Source organism: Procambarus clarkii, chromosome 10 (assembly GCF_040958095.1).
Source record: "Procambarus clarkii isolate CNS0578487 chromosome 10, FALCON_Pclarkii_2.0, whole genome shotgun sequence".
Classification (NCBI taxonomy): Eukaryota; Metazoa; Arthropoda; class Malacostraca; order Decapoda; family Cambaridae; genus Procambarus; species Procambarus clarkii.
This window is the reverse complement of record NC_091159.1, coordinates 39167669-39183744: the sequence shown is the minus strand read 5'-3', so window position 1 is coordinate 39183744 and position 16076 is coordinate 39167669. Positions and strand designations below refer to the sequence as shown.

The window sequence follows — 16076 nt, the reverse complement described above, 5'->3', positions numbered from 1 at the left end:
AATAATAAAATTGTAAGTTTAACTACAATCTAGGCATTATAATAAAGCTTACACGTATAAGACGGAAACTATTTCTTTCATTATATACAGAATCATATAAACCAACAAACTGTGATAAGCAAAATCTGTTTTGGCACTTGGCAGTTTTGGGAAGAATGACCAACAGCAAAAAGCATTACTGCAAAACCTAAGGATGCCCTGCTAGCCAAATATTGTTTTATGCACAATATAATACTGAAGTTAAACACTTGGGAAGACAGCTTGGGCTGTTGGGGGGGAGGGGGGTACACTTTATAACAATAAATCTAACTTCATTAAGGTTACAGTACCATCCAAGTGAATTGCATAATCCCCAAGTTCAAAATAGTTACAAGGATCTATACTGTGAAACACAGTGGCTCACTGTGTATGAGATGCAATTTCAATCCAGCTTTAATATATTTTTCAGGGAATAAGTTGACAAGTCAAGGTGAAAATATTAAAGATGAATAATTTTCTGAATTTATTTAACACCTGAGGCATTATACAGAGGGGGAACAAAATAACATCTGAAGTAAAGTCCTCTAAAGAAAGTGAACTGCAAAATTAAAGATGAATTATCAAAGCAGAATTCACGAATAATGAGAAAGAACTGAGGGGCATTGACTAATAGAACACATCCATACGAGTTATAGGTAAGCAGATGCAATAGAAAGGATAAGGGTAAGATGGCAGTGTTAATGGTGCACCTGTGTGCAAGTATATAATGAATAGGAATTGTTGAAGTTTAGTAAGTGAATGAAACGATAACAATCCTAATTTACTCTAAAACGTTTTTTGCCAATGCTATTTCATATCCTTCCAACACTTACATTACAAAATGGTGCTACAACTGTATTATGAGCTTATCTTAAACCTTTGGTTGGGTCCCATACCAGGTAAATCCCAGTGCATACAAGCAAATAATGTTATTAATATTAAGTAATGGAATGTCCATTATGTCTAAACTAATTATCTCAGCTTCCTATCAATAACATGAATAAAACAAACATATTTAAGACATAAAACTTCATATTCCCCCTTCACTTGCTGTTGGAATACTGTCATCAGTTGTGGTGACCTGTAGAACTCTGGAGTGACCATTGAAGGCAGCCTTTATAGTCCTTAGTGATCCGCCTGCCACAATGAAAGCCAACATTCCGGAGAGAATTGTAAGGATCCAAACCGTTGGGATGGTGACTGAATATGCAGGATTCATCAATGTCTGAAAAATAAAATATATTATATTTTATATATACCTGTATATATAAAACCTAGAAGGGGCACCACCTCTGGTGCAAGTGTAGGGACCCATAGCCTCGGAGAAGAAAATAAAGAGGTAGAACGGCCTATTGACATAGCGCGAGTGCATGGGGGAATTGTGTAAAATCCTGGTTTGTCTCTCAGAGAGGCTGCAGGATCCAAGTAAATTCAGTAGAATTTCTGGTTGAAATTCTTGTACCATGTTGTGGCTCAGTTGATTAAGGCAGCGTCTGGGATGCTCTCGGACGCAGGTTCGAATCCTCGTCACGGCCCTTGTGGATTTGTTTATTTTAGAATGTTCCCCATAACAGACGATGAGTCACAACAACATGGCTGAAGAAATGATGACCGGACCACACACCAGAGGTTGGAGAAACGACAACGTTTCGGTTCGTCCTGGACCATTTTCAAGACATAAAATAATGATCCAGGATGGATCGAAACCGTCATTTCTTCATCCTCTGGTGTGTGGTTTGGTTATCGTTTACCATACCTTTCCCTTGTAAGAATTAATTTGATTCAATAAAGTAACCTTGATAAAAATATTAATGCTGTACAGTAAACAGTACTGTAGTGCATAAAATTTTGTAGTCAAGTTATTACCTAACATATCTAAGGCCCAAACAGAAGAAAAATTACTACTTACTTGATGGAATACAGTTCAGTATACATGTACACACAATATCCACAAAAGCCACGAGATACTTACAATGCAGGAAGCCAACAAGTGACAAAGAACAACATAGGCCAGCTGCAGGTATGCACGTCGATGGATAGCGTTGACAAAGAGAATGCCCCAAAACACATGGAGCATAATGAATGCCAAACTGGTTATGGCTGATGCCACAAAGAAATTGAGGGGGTCTCCTTTAAGCCCAATAGTTCCTGGTCCAGTCATGTCAGCCAAAACATTCACCAGAGAAAAGGCACCAGCGATCATACCAAAGCCTAGTCCAGACACTGAAAGATGGAAATATGATCTTCAAAACAAGATAATTTCACATAAATTATGGATTCAATTAACTTCTTAAAACTTTATGCAATACATAAAAATCAATAAAAGTTTACCATAATTATTATCAAATACCATTTAGTAAAATTCCTATTAGCAACAAGAATAAATCAATAAATACATATGTTATCATTAATAAAACACAGTTATGGGTATTCCTATTTTCTTTGCTGACTATGTAGTTGTTATATCTTATACTGTAGACCTACTATACCATTATACATACCTCATTCTTAAATTTTATTTTCTTACAAAAATAATTATATTTTCTAGCAAAGATTAAAATCTACTTCTGGGAGCTTGCTCTCTCCTCCTAGCCTGACACTACACATGCTCCTCACACTGCTCTCTCCTCCTAGCCTGACACTACACATGCTCCTCACACTGCTCTCTCCTCCTAGCCTGACACTACACATGCTCCTCACACTGCTCTCTCCTCCTAGCTTGACACTACACATGCTCTTCAGGTCTATTTTTACCCCCACACAATTTATAAGTGATTTACACTGTTTACAATACTGCATGTAGAGTAAATCATGGAGACATAATATATTTATATTTGTCCAGTCACTCAGTACATCACTTCACATCCATACTACTTCCTTCATCATAACTCTATACTACATCTCAATCTCCATACATGTCATAGTTCATCTCAATTAGTACATACACTGTACCAGATATATTAGTATTAGTTTAATTAGATACAGTATATGTATCTAACTTTTGTCATCAAAATATTTTTCAAAAACTATTTCATTAGGTTTGAGAATCTCCAATAAGTAGTACCATATTTATACAAAATACAACAGACAAGATCAGTATTTACCATAGGCTAAAATGTGTTTGTTCTCCACGATTTGAAGATTCCCATCGCTCACCTTCCTCAGACCTCCCTCTGCCTTTTTGATAACTAAAAACCACAGAAACCTGGACAAAATTTAAAAATTTTTGTCATACCACAGGAACAAATTTTAAACAAACATGACAAACTTGATTTTTTTATACTGGTAATCTAAATCAGGAGTATCCTTTTATTACATTAAAAATACATATTGTAAAAATGTTATCACATTATATAACTTATAGTACACATAGTACATGAGCCTGGACTTGGCATTAACTCTTCAAAAGTATAAGCATACCATGCACATACTGTACATACCAACATTAATGATATAACCAAAGAATTGCTGTAGTTTATACACACTTTATTTTTCTATACCTATATAGTGCACTCTCCCAAATCCAGAAATCTTGATAACACTTCCCTTTATAACAATGATCCTTTTTCACCCATCCGAGGGGGATAAGACAAAACTGGTTCGTTGGTTTATCACATGGAATAATTACCCTCAAATCGCATATTTTACTTTAATTTTTCCTAAACTTGCTTTTTTTATTTCCATTAAAGTATTCAAAATATTGCATTTATATTTCATAAATGTTTTATCGAGATTGAATTGCACAATACTGTAAATCATACAAGAGAGTTTTGTCTGTGTGACATTTTTCTGTTGCTTTTGTGATACTATTGTGAGTGTGTGATGTAACCTATCACTACTCAAGTCACTAGCTTATCTTTGGATACATGATTATCTGCAGTTTGAAACCATGTCATCCAGCAAGAGTTTTATTCATTCCTTACCATGAATAAAAAACCAACGTTGAATGTAATGAAACGCCATTTTCTGGGTGAGACCTGGAGGCTCCCTGGAGCTATCAGGCTGATGTGTGTTATATTAGTCAGGGGCATCAGTCAATTAGCCAAGAGAAGCCCCATGTGGTTGGGGGCATTACATGTCTGCCATCAACTGGGGTTGGTATCCAGAAAGGTAGGCATAATAAAACAAACCCCACTTGGTAAGAAACTGAGACCGAAAACCAAACAGGGATGCAGAACTCACCCCCTGCAACTTAAGGAACTAAGTAAACAAGCAAATGTCACACCTCACTGAAGCGCATGTTTTTCCGGGGCTCGCACCCCCTTCCCTTTGGGAAGGGGGGGAGCCCCGGAACCCCCCCATGCTGGTTACCAAAGCCATCCAATTCGGAGGCGGAGCGTCAAAAAGGAAACGGAACTGCCAACGGCAAGGAGGGAGGGTTGCCAGAGAGCCTCTGGTTCACACGCAAAAAAGGAGTTTCATTACATTCAACGCTGGTTTTCTGAGGGAAGCCCATAGGGCTCCCTGGAGCTACATCATCAAAGAGAAAGAATTGGGGACTTAACACTGGGAGGTAGACACCACTCACTCCTCAACTCAAAGTCAAGACAACTTGTTAACCTGACAAAGCAAGCACCAATGACCTAAGCACCCCTCTGGAAAAAGGTCATCTCTTTTTTTTGCAAGAAAAGAAGGAGAAAGCTACAACCAAACAAACCTACCACCAGGACCGAAAGAGCAAAAGCCCTTGCACCGGAGGAGAGCATGAAGCTCACCAACCCGACCCCCATAGGCCAATGCCAACAGAAAGAGAGCCTTGGAAAAACAATCTTGAGCTGAAGGGGCCGCCACAAACCAAGGGGAAGAAAGAAAAGGGAGCACCCTGTCCAAGGACCAGGATGGCTCAGGCGGCGCATGAGCAAGCTGGAGGTGAAACAATGCACGAGAAAGCTTATGAAACTGGGCAGAAGTGACATCCACCCCGAATACAAGCATGAGTGGCTCTGCCAGCACCACACGATACGAGGCAACAGTATTAGGCATAAAACGATGGTCCTGAAAAAGCCAAGAAAGAAAAAACAAAACAACCTGATCAGAAACAGAAGACACCCTACTTAGAGAGAGAAAATGACAGAAAAATGCCAGGAAACTCGATACTATCACCGAGACGACGCTCGCAAGTGGAACACCATCAGAGAAGTCACCTGATCATTATACAAATGGTGATAGACGACATCAAAAAGACCAGATGCGAAGAGCAGAAGAGAGGACCAAACCAGCCAGGTACCTGACTGGACCGATCTGCTGAAAGAGGCAGAGCAGCGTAATACATCACAGCTTCGGACACCAAGCAAGCAGCGTTTGAAACCAAGGCTGGGTCGGCCACCAAGGGGCCAACAGGACTACTCTCCCCTGGTAAGTCTCCAAATGAGCCAGGACCTGAAGCAACAGCTGGATCGAGAGGAAGAAGTACAGGTAACCCCACCTCGACCAGTTCTGCTGAAAGGTGTCCACTGTGACAGCCTTGTAGTCGGAAAAGAGCACCACATATATTGGGAGATGCCGAGACCTGAGGTCCAACGCAAAGAGGTCGACCTCTGGGCTCCTGTACGTCTGGCAGAATCCAACCGAAGGAATCAGCATCGACTGTCCATTCCCTGGACAGGGGAATGAACTGAGACAGGCAGTCCGCCAGGACATTGGAGAATCCCCAGATATGAACTGCACAGAGAGCCAAATCCCGAGAATCCAGCAGACGAGTCACTCGAAGTGACCAGCCTCAAAAGACCGAAGAGACCCCTCACGGTTCAGGCATTCAACCACCGAAGAACAGTTCGAATGCAGCCGGATCATGGAACCCCAAGCAACCTGGACCCTCTGAAGCGAGTCAAACCACCGCGAACTCCCCCACTGTGCTGTGAGCTTGACGGAAGGACGAACCCCACCGCCCCTGGCCAGCCTGGTGAGTACTGGTCACAAAGCCCTAGCCGAGAGACGAAGCATTCTTGAACACATCTGCTAGGGCTCGGGTAGGTGCTACAGCACTGAACCCTGAAATACCCGAAGAGGAAGCCGGCGACGCAGCAACCGATGCAAGGCCCTTGGAGACTGAACCCAGCAATCACGAGAGGCATAAGGGAGGACCCCGAAGGAACCAGAATGGACACCAAAGCCAGACCCGAGCCGGCAAGTAAACCAGCACGGCAAAGATCAATCTCCCACACAACTGCTCGAGCAACTGCCGAGTGAACTGGGAACCCCCTCGAAATAGCTGAAAGACAACGTTTCCAGAAGGAACAGAAACCAGCTGCTGCATAGGTAGGCGAGCTATGCAGTACCTTGCCAACGATACCACTACCACCAAATAATACCACATCATACCCAAGGCCAAACAGAAGCTTGAAAACCCCAGCACCTCACACACAGCAGAAACACACCCCGAAGGCACACAACTGCACAGGAATCTGAGGCCAGAGTCAACATCCACCCCGGACAACATCAGCCAAGGAACTGGATGACTTCGGTAGCCGGCACAGGGGTCCAGGGCTCCTCCCCTCCCCTGGGAGGATGAGGGGGGGGGGGGAGGAGCTGTGCGGTCAGGAGGTGCGGCGGTGAGGTGTGACGTTTGCTTGTTTCCTTAAGTTGTAGGGCGAGTTCTGCCTCCCTGTTCAGTTTTCAGTCAGAATTTCTTACCAAGTGGGATATGTTTTGTGATATCTACCTTTCTGGATGCCAACCCCGGTCGATGGCAGACATGGAGTGCTCCCAACCACATGGGGGCTTCAATAGGCCATTGTTCCCTGTGTCTCTCTGCGGGGGCCAGGTTCTGGCTCGTGGTCCCCGGCAGGCTGAACTTCATTTGACTGATGTCTCTGACTAATGTAACATATATCAGCCTGATAGCTCCAGGGACCCATAGGGGCTTCCCATGGAAAGGCAGTTACTTGAAAAACTAGATCGAAGGATGGCTGGCAAGTAACTGGCAGAGGAGTATGGCATTGTCACTGGTACTATTCTGGATATAAAAAGCAAAGACTGGAAATCATACAGTTTGTTAGTAAGAGAGAAAGAGAGCAGTAGTGGTAGTAGTAGTGACTGAAAAGCATTGAGGGTACATAAATACGAACACTGGATGATGCTGTTTGTTTGTCATTCATACAATACAGTATTGTATCCATTAGGGTTTAACAATTTTAGTCTGTAGTAGAAGCACATAACATGACCTTCAAAAACATCAAGACCAATTCAGAGTAGCTGTATAAGTTTGACAGGCCCCACAGTATATTTAAAAGGAAGATTTCAGGGAAATGATTCAGACCAGATGTGGAAGCAATGGAGCCAATTAAGAGAAAACTGCATGGTGTGCCTAAGAAAAATACAATTATTTCCAGGTCTACAATGCAGATGAAAATGGATTGGTATGGAGTGTTTACCATCAGGCAAAGGCCAGTAGATTAGAACAAACTATTTTAACTCATAAAATTAATAAAGAACAGGTTTCTGCTATGATGTGTGCAAATGCATAGAGCACAAACATACTTAAAATGGCAAATGTTGGGAAGGCTGTTAAACCAATACTGTATTATTGAAAAACTGTTCAGATAGACTTCTTCCTTAGATCTACTTCCACTCATAGAATGCTTGATTCACACATGCATTTTTTTTGTAGTGGTTCCAAAATTTTTTGCAAAGAGGTGAGGGATTTCCAGATGAAGGAGAGAAAGCTGAAGGCTGACAAGGAAAAAACCTTATTGGTTTTTGATAAAGCTTTTGCTCTTCATGAGGTTAAGCTTGGGGAGCTATATAAGGAACCCTCTCATAATAATGCCTTAAGATGTAGCCTTGAAACAGCTCAATTTTAAAAATTACAGCTTATTTAGATAAATTCAAAATCATGCATCCAAAACAAACATCTATAACAGCAAAATGTGCTTCATTAAACAAGCACAGCACTGTAGCACCAAAACATTATACTAATTCTTTTTCTCTTTTATTTAAAACATCCAATTGATACTCACCGAAATAGTTCTTGGCATAAGACGGAAAACACCACCCCAAAGATGAGTGCATTATTTAATTGAGTGACCGCGCTGTAAAGAATGGATGAGAACAGCAATGCGAGAAGCCAGAAGAAAGAGCTGTGGAGGAAAAAGCACACTGTAAATATACCTCTAAATACTACATACAGTGCTGCTACACAATTTTCATCAAATAAAAAATATTGAGTAAGTTGAAAAGTCTTTTCTGAAGAGATAACCAAGATCAATTATCTTAGGTGATTTCTGAAGAAATCACCTAAGATAAGATCTGCCATATGCAAAGAACAGACTCATGACAGAGTACATCAGTATTTTGGAACTGATGCCACATGGAACCTTTCAACATCCATGCAGGGTCATATTTATGACTTCTCAACTGTCAATCAATCAACTTATTTTATCCCCCCCCCATATACACCCCCCCACCCCTAGGAAGCTGCCCGTGGCAGCTGTCTAACTCCCAGGTACCTATTTACTGCTAGGTGAACAGAGGCATCAGGGTGAAAGAAACTCTTTCCATTTGTTTCTGCCATCGCCAGGGATCGATCCTCGGACCCTAGGATTATGAATCCTGTGGAGGGGGAGAATGAACAAGGAAGGGGAAGATGAACGAGGGGAAGGGGAGAGGGGGAGAAAGGGAGAAGGGGTGATGCTAGGTCTGTGCACAGACAATTACAACAGCAGGCCAGTCAGGAGATTGTAATGAGTGCGAAGATGGGTGTCCAACAGTGGGAAGGGTGTCCAACAGTGTCAGAGGTTATACCGCTGGCTAGCTTACACATAGTTGATAGACGAAGCAAAATTGCCATTTTGATTTCAGATTTCAGGGAGTGCACAAGCATGCATGAATTAGTAACTTCCTTAATATAGCAGATAGAAGGTCGAAATTAGGTGTCTTTGGAAACCAGACACCCTCAGCTGCCCAGAAAACTAGCGATAGATGTTGTAGCATTTCTGGATAAATAGTTACAGGATTAGCATGAATTCTAGTCCCAACTCTCGTGTATAAGGATGAAGAGAGAGGCCTGGTGTTGTAACGGTTTCCTCTGGCCGGTGACGTGACATCACCGTCACCCCATTGGTAGCGGTACCTTCGGCCTCCACCAATCCTCGCACCTGATTGGCCATCTCGTCAGACAAGGGGGACACCGCCACTTCAGCTTTTCCCGCCTAGGGGGATGCCATTCTGGAATACCTCACTGTGCTGTGTAGACATGGTTATCCTGTTCGGTCAAAACAGGGTAGTATTCCTGTCTACACCGGAGTTCAGCAAGCTTAAGTATATCTATCTGGTCTAAGCATTTCTCAGAATCCGGTAATCGCTGTGCGCTGATAGGTACCATATATTCAAAGATACGAGTTAGAGTACCGGCCAACACATGTGATCGCCACCGGAGCAACAGGATTGTAGCTAAGTATCCATGTTCATCGACTAAATCAAGTGCAATCTGTCACCATATCGCTAAGTAAACTGTGTACAAGGAATTGAGGAAAACGATTTCCAAGTGGTTGAGTTAAAATTGAGAAGTGATATTCACAAACATTGGAATTGTGTGGACTCTGTTTATTTCGTCCACTCTGCTGTCCACCCCGTGTACTTATCACGTGGTGCGCATCTGCACTCCATCAGCGTGTTATTCAGTGTGCCTTCAGCAAAGCACACTAGTGCATTATATCCGGTGTACGTTCATAAACGCGCTCCTGCCTTCACCAGTGTGGGAGTAAGGCGAAACTCAACCTTGTGGTCTCGTGGCTCACACTACTACCTCGTGCGGCCCTCCACCCACCTCACTCCGCCTCATGCTGCCTCCACCCGTGTAGTCCCCTTGTGCACCATGCACCTGTGCCGCTTGTGGGGCACTCGATCTTCAATCAACAGCGGGTATCATACCGAGTGTGTATATTTGAGGATTGTGGAAGATACCGATATAATCAAAGTGACTACTCAAAATTATTCTGTATCATTCATCTGAAGTGCCAAATTCCTTGTGCTGAATCAGTCAGCCAATTGGTGTGTCGTTCTTCATAATCCCGCCACGGGAAGGAGTTCGATTCCCGAGGAAGCACGATAGGTAAAGGCCTGCTACAGTTAGTCTGTGTGATAATTGTAACTGGACTTTAGTGTGTTTGTTATCTTACACTGTTTTACACATTTAGTAATTGTGTAATTACCTAAGTGTAGTTACAGGATGAGAGCTACGCTCGTGGTGTCCCGTCTTTCCAGCACTCTGTCATATAACGCTTTGAAACTACTGACGGTCTTGGCCTCCACCACCTTCTCACCTAACTTGTTCCAACCGTCTACCACTCTGTTTGCAAAAGCGAATTTTCTTATACAGTATTTCTTCGGCATCTGTGTTTAGCTAGTTTAAATCTATGACCTCTTGTTCTTAAAGTTCCAGGTCTCAGGAAATCTTCCCTATCGATTTTATCAATTCCTGTTACTATTTTGTATGTAGTGATCATATCACCTCTTTTTCTTCTGTCTTCTAGTTTTGGCATATTTAATGCCTCTAACCTCTCCTCGTAGCTCTTGCCCTTCAGTTCTGGGAGCTACTTAGTAGCATGTCTTTGCACCTTTTCCAGTTTGTTGATGTGCTTCTTAAGATATGGGCACCACACAACCGCTGCATATTCTAGCTTTGGCCTAACAAAAGTCGTGAACAATTTCTTTAGTATATCGCCATCCATGTATTTAAAAGCAATTCTGAAGTTAGAAAGCGTGGCATAGGCTCCTCGCACAATATTCTTTATGTGGTCCTCAGGTGATAGTTTTCTATCTAGAACCACCCCTAGATCTCTTTCTTTATCAGAATTCTTTAAAGATTTCTCACATAATATATAGGTTGTGTGAGGTCTATGTTCTATTCCACATTCCATAACATGGCATTTATTAACATTAAATTCCATTTGCCAAGAGGTGCTCCATATACTTATTTTGTCCAGGTCATCTTGAAGGGCATGACAATCATCTAAGTTTCTTATCCTTCCTATTATCTTAGCATCATCAGCAAACATGTTCATATAATTCTGTATATGAACATGTGTGTTATTACTTGTGTTTATATTGATTAGTGAGGTTTAATATTATACCATCACTCTGTGTCTAACCATGTCCGTGTTTTCTTTCTTTTCTTTCATTCAATGAGACATGCAGTGATAAAAGTAAGTAATTACCTAAGTGTAATTACCTAAGTGTAGTTACAGGATGAGAGCTACGCTCGTGGTGTCCCGTCTTCCCAGCACTCTTTGTCATATAACGCTTTGAAATTACTGACGGTCTTGGCCTCCACCACCTTCTCACTTAACTTGTTCCAACCGTCTACCACTCTATTTGCGAAGGTGAATTTTCTTATATTTCTTCGGCATCTGTGTTTAGCTAGTTTAAATCTATGACCTCTTGTTCTTGAAGTTCCAGGTCTCAGGAAGTCTTCCCTGTCGATTTTGTCAATTCCTGTTACTATTTTGTATGTAGTGATCATATCACCTCTTTTTCTTCTGTCTTCTAGTTTTGGCATATTTAATGCTTCTAACCTCTCCTCGTAGCTCTTGCCCTTCAGTTCTGGGAGCCACTTAGTAGCATGTCTTTGCACCTTTTCCAGTTTGTTGATGTGCTTCTTAAGATATGGGCACCACACAACAGCTGCATATTCTAGCTTTGGCCTAACAAAAGTCATGAACAATTTCTTTAGTATATCACCATCCATGTATTTAAATGCAATTCTGAAGTTAGAAAGCATAGCATAGGCTCCTTGCACAATATTCTTTATGTGGTCCTCAGGTGATAGTTTTCTATCTAGAACCACTCCTAGATCTCTTTCTTTATCAGAATTCTTTAAAGATTTCTCACATAATATATAGGTTGTGTGGGGTCTATGTTCTCCTATTCCACATTCCATAACATGACATTTATTAACATTAAATTCCATTTGCCAAGTGGTGCTCCATATACTTATTTTGTCCAGGTCTTTTTGAAGGGCATGACAGTCATCTAAATTTCTTATCCTTCCTATTATCTTAGCATCATCAGCAAACGTGTTCATATAATTCTGTATACCAACTGGTAGATCATTTATGTACACAATAAACATCACTGGTGCAAGAACTGAACCCTGTGGTACTCCACTTGTGACATTTCTCCATTCTGATACATTGCCTCTGATTACTGCCCTCATTTTTCTATCAGTCAGAAAATTTTTCATCCATGATAGAAGCTTACCTGTCACCCCTCCAATATTTTCCAGTTTCCAGAACAACCTCTTATGTGGAACTCTGTCGAAAGCCTTTTTTAGGTCCAGATAGATGCAGTCAACCCAACCATCTCTTTCCTGTAATATCTCTGTGGCTCGATCATAGAAACTGAGTAAATTCGATACACGATTCGATACGCTTTTATGACATTTGTTGTCAGTGTGTTGTGTTGTCAGTGCTGGGATTAAATACTGTATTGTGTTGGTCTACATGACCCGGTGTTGTTTTGATTTGTGTTCCTTATTGTGAAGTCAGTGTTATTGAATTAATGTCATTAATTACCATCTGTATTGATGTGAGGTGATTAGCAATCGTGTTGACTAATCAGTGATTGTCAAGCGGTCTCGGTGATCAGTTAGTGTTAATGTAAATTCTTCGTGAGTTAAGTCGACTGTCAGGTTTGTCAGGACCTTGAGCGGTTACTCAGGGACTGCTAATTACCCGGTGTTTATTGATCGACTTCATTAAGTCTGGTTTGGTTGCTTGACTGTGTTGACAGCATGTAATTAACGTAGTATACCTTGTGTTGGTTGTGATTGGGTGACAGATTAACATAACTGGATTTACTAAGTAACGTATTCATATTGTAATTAATCGATTGAAATAGATTAGATCAATTGTCATCTGTCTCTCATTGTGTCATAACGTAATTAACTGAGTGTTGCAAGGAAGACTGTCTTCCGTCTCTGTGACAGGTCTGTTTGTTGTTTGTTTATTATTGTTTGCTGTAGGCGTGACGAACTGCTACTTGCCTCTGAAGTGGTCGCCCACTGTGTTCAGTGTAGTTAATATTGGAACCACGAGTGGTCTGTATCAGAAGTGTGTTTCTTCCGGCTTGTCTATAGTGTTGACGGTGCCACTACGAACTTTAATGTAACATTAAACTATTATTGCCTTGTATTGCTAGTATTAAGTTTTATGAATAAATTGTTATTGTTGAAACCTACAAGTGCCTTTCCGTTCACATCTTTTAAGACCCTTGTACCATTTATTGACTCTGCCATTACGCTTGAAAGTGACTATGGGTGTTGCTTTGGATACTTGGTCTCGAACTAATTTCAAAGCCACACACACCAAAGAAATCTTTTGGCGAGACACACTAACGAGCTACTTTGACAACTACCTTCAGTAGTTACGGATGCTCCACGACCTAGTGGATCAAGAGTGCCGAGGATTTAGGCTCTGGTGGCGGCTCTTCGCCTCCCTGCGTAGTCTTAAAGTAATAAGCTGTCATTACAGCAATTGTTTGTTGCTAGTGCAGTCCTTTCTGACTGAGGTCACTTGTATTAGTGTCTATCACTATTCCAGTGTGCACCTACTACATAGTTCAAGGGAAAAATCATCACATCTGGCATTAGTGTCATCACTATTGCAAGTTACCAATTACATCACACGGGGATAATCTCACAAATGCTTTATTGATACAGAATTTAACTTATGAAGTTTACCATATCACATATACCATAATTCAAAACATACACATTGAGACACTGACTTTCCTATCTGCACTTTCAACCAGGTGTCAAGCTGACCAAATTCACTCATACAGTAATTAATTTTGTCCTGACTTTCATTTCTCCGATTATCTCCAAAAAATTAGCAAATGTGCCCTTTGAGTCAATACCTAACATTATTCAGATACTTTTCATAACACTTTAATGTAGTTAAAATCTTGCAATTTTAATTTGCGATCCAGATACATAAAATGAGTTATGTGAATTAATAACATCTACAGCACATTTGCTAGGTTTAACCATGAAGTTTTATTCAGCACTAAGCTACATCTTTCACATATTTAATTCATAATTCATTGTTTGGGGACAGGTGGGAAATGCCCAACTACTTCTGTCCGTCCGGGATTCGAACCTGGAATCCTTGACAGAGTCGAGAATGAACCCGACTGTACTACTAGGAGCGCCTGACAGTTGAGTGGACAGTGCTTCGGATTCGTAGTCCTGAGGTTTCAGGTTCGATCCCTGGTGGAGGCGGAGACAAATGGGCAAAAAGTTTCTTTCACCCTGATGTCCTTGTTACCTAGCAGTAAATAGGTACTGTACCTGGGAGTTAAAAAGCTGCTACGGGCTTCTTCCTGGGGGGGGGGGAAAGGCAGGGGTTGTAACAAAAAGGAGCCCTAGTCGAGGACCGGGCCTCGGGGACGCTAAGCTCCGAAATCATATCAAAAAACCCTCAAGATAGGATCCTATTGTAGCACATGTTCCAAAGAATCTATAGAATTAGATTAAAAGTTGCAAATAAATACTATCAGCCTATGTATTGTCTATGCAACAGCCAGCTATTATTGCTCAACTCTTTTCATTAATGAATACCATAAAGAGTTACTTGAGAAAGAGCTTTTTTTATGCCTATTTTTTTAGTGAAAAATATTAGTAGAGTATAATACTGCATGTCACAGCTATTTTACAACCTGGTCAAGGGCACAACCAGGGTGATTGGATACACAGCTTTTTCTGACCAAGATGGTTTACTGAAGAATTTTTAAATCTATCTTATCTTACCTAACCCAATCAACCCAGCCTAACCAACTACAAAAAAAAATCCAACTTAACCTTACCAAACAATATATATATTGCTTTAACAATTAGAAAATGAGCGCTACCAAAGGAACTGTGTATGATGACCAAACCCCACACCAGAAGATGAAAAGGTGTTTGGGTCCGTCCTGGACCATTATGAAGTGGATTGTGATAATGGTTCAGGACGGGCTGAAACGTCGTCGTCTCCTCATCTTCTGGTGTGTGGTTTGGTCATCATATCTTCAGCCCCGTTATTGTGACTCGTCGTCTAGGAACTGTGTAAGATTTAACTGTAACCCATGCAGCTCCTTATGTCTGGCGCACAGTTTGGGACATAACTTATCTCAATATAACTTAAACCCTAATAGCTTTTGAGGTGATAGCTTACTCAAAGACAGTATCCCCGCCTGGCCTAGACCCCCTCACATGCCTCACCTGGCTACCAGCATAATAGTCCTGATGGGGTCAGTGGCGATAGTGATGGCAAACATGGATATAGGTGGACCGAAGGCGATCAGCGCACATCCGAAGAACTGTGCAACCGTCATCTCGTCGCTGAACACACCACAACGCCAGAAAACTTCAAGAAAATATTAGTTGTGTGGTAGAGATGGGAGGCTGTTGTTGACAGTGTGAGGGAGGGCGGTCCGGGTGAGTCAGGAGGAGCCAATCACAGCTCACGGTTGTCCGGTGTGGGCGGAGCAACAGTCACTTCCTACACAACACCGCTCCCACACATATGTTGTACATTTCGCCCATAATAAAAACTGTACGTTCCGTATACAAATTATTAGTTACTATTTATTTATTTATTTATTTATTTATTTATTTATTTATTTATTTATTTACAAGAAGGTACATTGGGGGTTAACAGAGAATATAGAAATTAAGTTCAATTTACATTCTTGTAAAGCCACTAGCACGCATAGCGTTTCGGGCAAGCGCGTATATGAATCCAAAGTTGACGTGCTAATTGTAAATGTCTCCTTGTCATCCTTATGACTGCCCTCAGCTCCCCAAGGCATAACTTTATTTATTTATTTATTTATGCATATACAAGAATGTACATAAGGAATGTGAGGATACAAATATGGTAATTACAGTCTTGTAAAGCCACTAGCACGCGCAGCGTTTCGGGCAGGTCCTTAATCTAAGAAAATTTTAAGGAGGTAAATACTTGCAAAATTTATAGACAGAAATGATAACAGATTACATGAAATGAAAAAAAAAGATGAGAGAAAATTGTAGGTACAGTATATTAAAGCACATAGGTAGCTAAGATTGATTGCAATGA

The 16076-nt window shown here is 41.3% G+C and overlaps 1 protein-coding gene across 1 annotated transcript; it reads right to left on the bottom strand.

Moving 5' to 3' along the window:
• Positions 1–489: 489 nt before the first annotated feature.
• Positions 490–15466, bottom strand: LOC138363052 (gamma-secretase subunit Aph-1-like). The gene is made up of 5 exons (XM_069321897.1): positions 15218–15466; positions 7977–8096; positions 3123–3223; positions 1991–2241; positions 490–1243 (listed from the first exon to the last, which is right to left on the bottom strand). Exons 1-5 carry the CDS (start codon positions 15328–15330, stop codon positions 1049–1051), a joined length of 780 nt encoding a protein of 259 aa, XP_069177998.1. The 5' UTR covers positions 15331–15466; the 3' UTR covers positions 490–1048.
• Positions 15467–16076: the final 610 nt, after the last annotated feature.

Coding starts and splice junctions, on each gene's coding strand:
- LOC138363052 (XM_069321897.1), bottom strand. CDS start 15,330: ATGACGGTTGCACAGTTCTTCGGATGTGCGCTGATCGCCTTCGGTCCA. Junction 8,097..15,217: donor ACTATTATGCTGGTAGCCAG/GTGAGGCATGTG, acceptor TTTCCTCCACAG/CTCTTTCTTCTGGCTTCTCG. Junction 1,244..1,990: donor ACTTGTTGGCTTCCTGCATT/GTAAGTATCTCG, acceptor TTTATTTTTCAG/ACATTGATGAATCCTGCATA.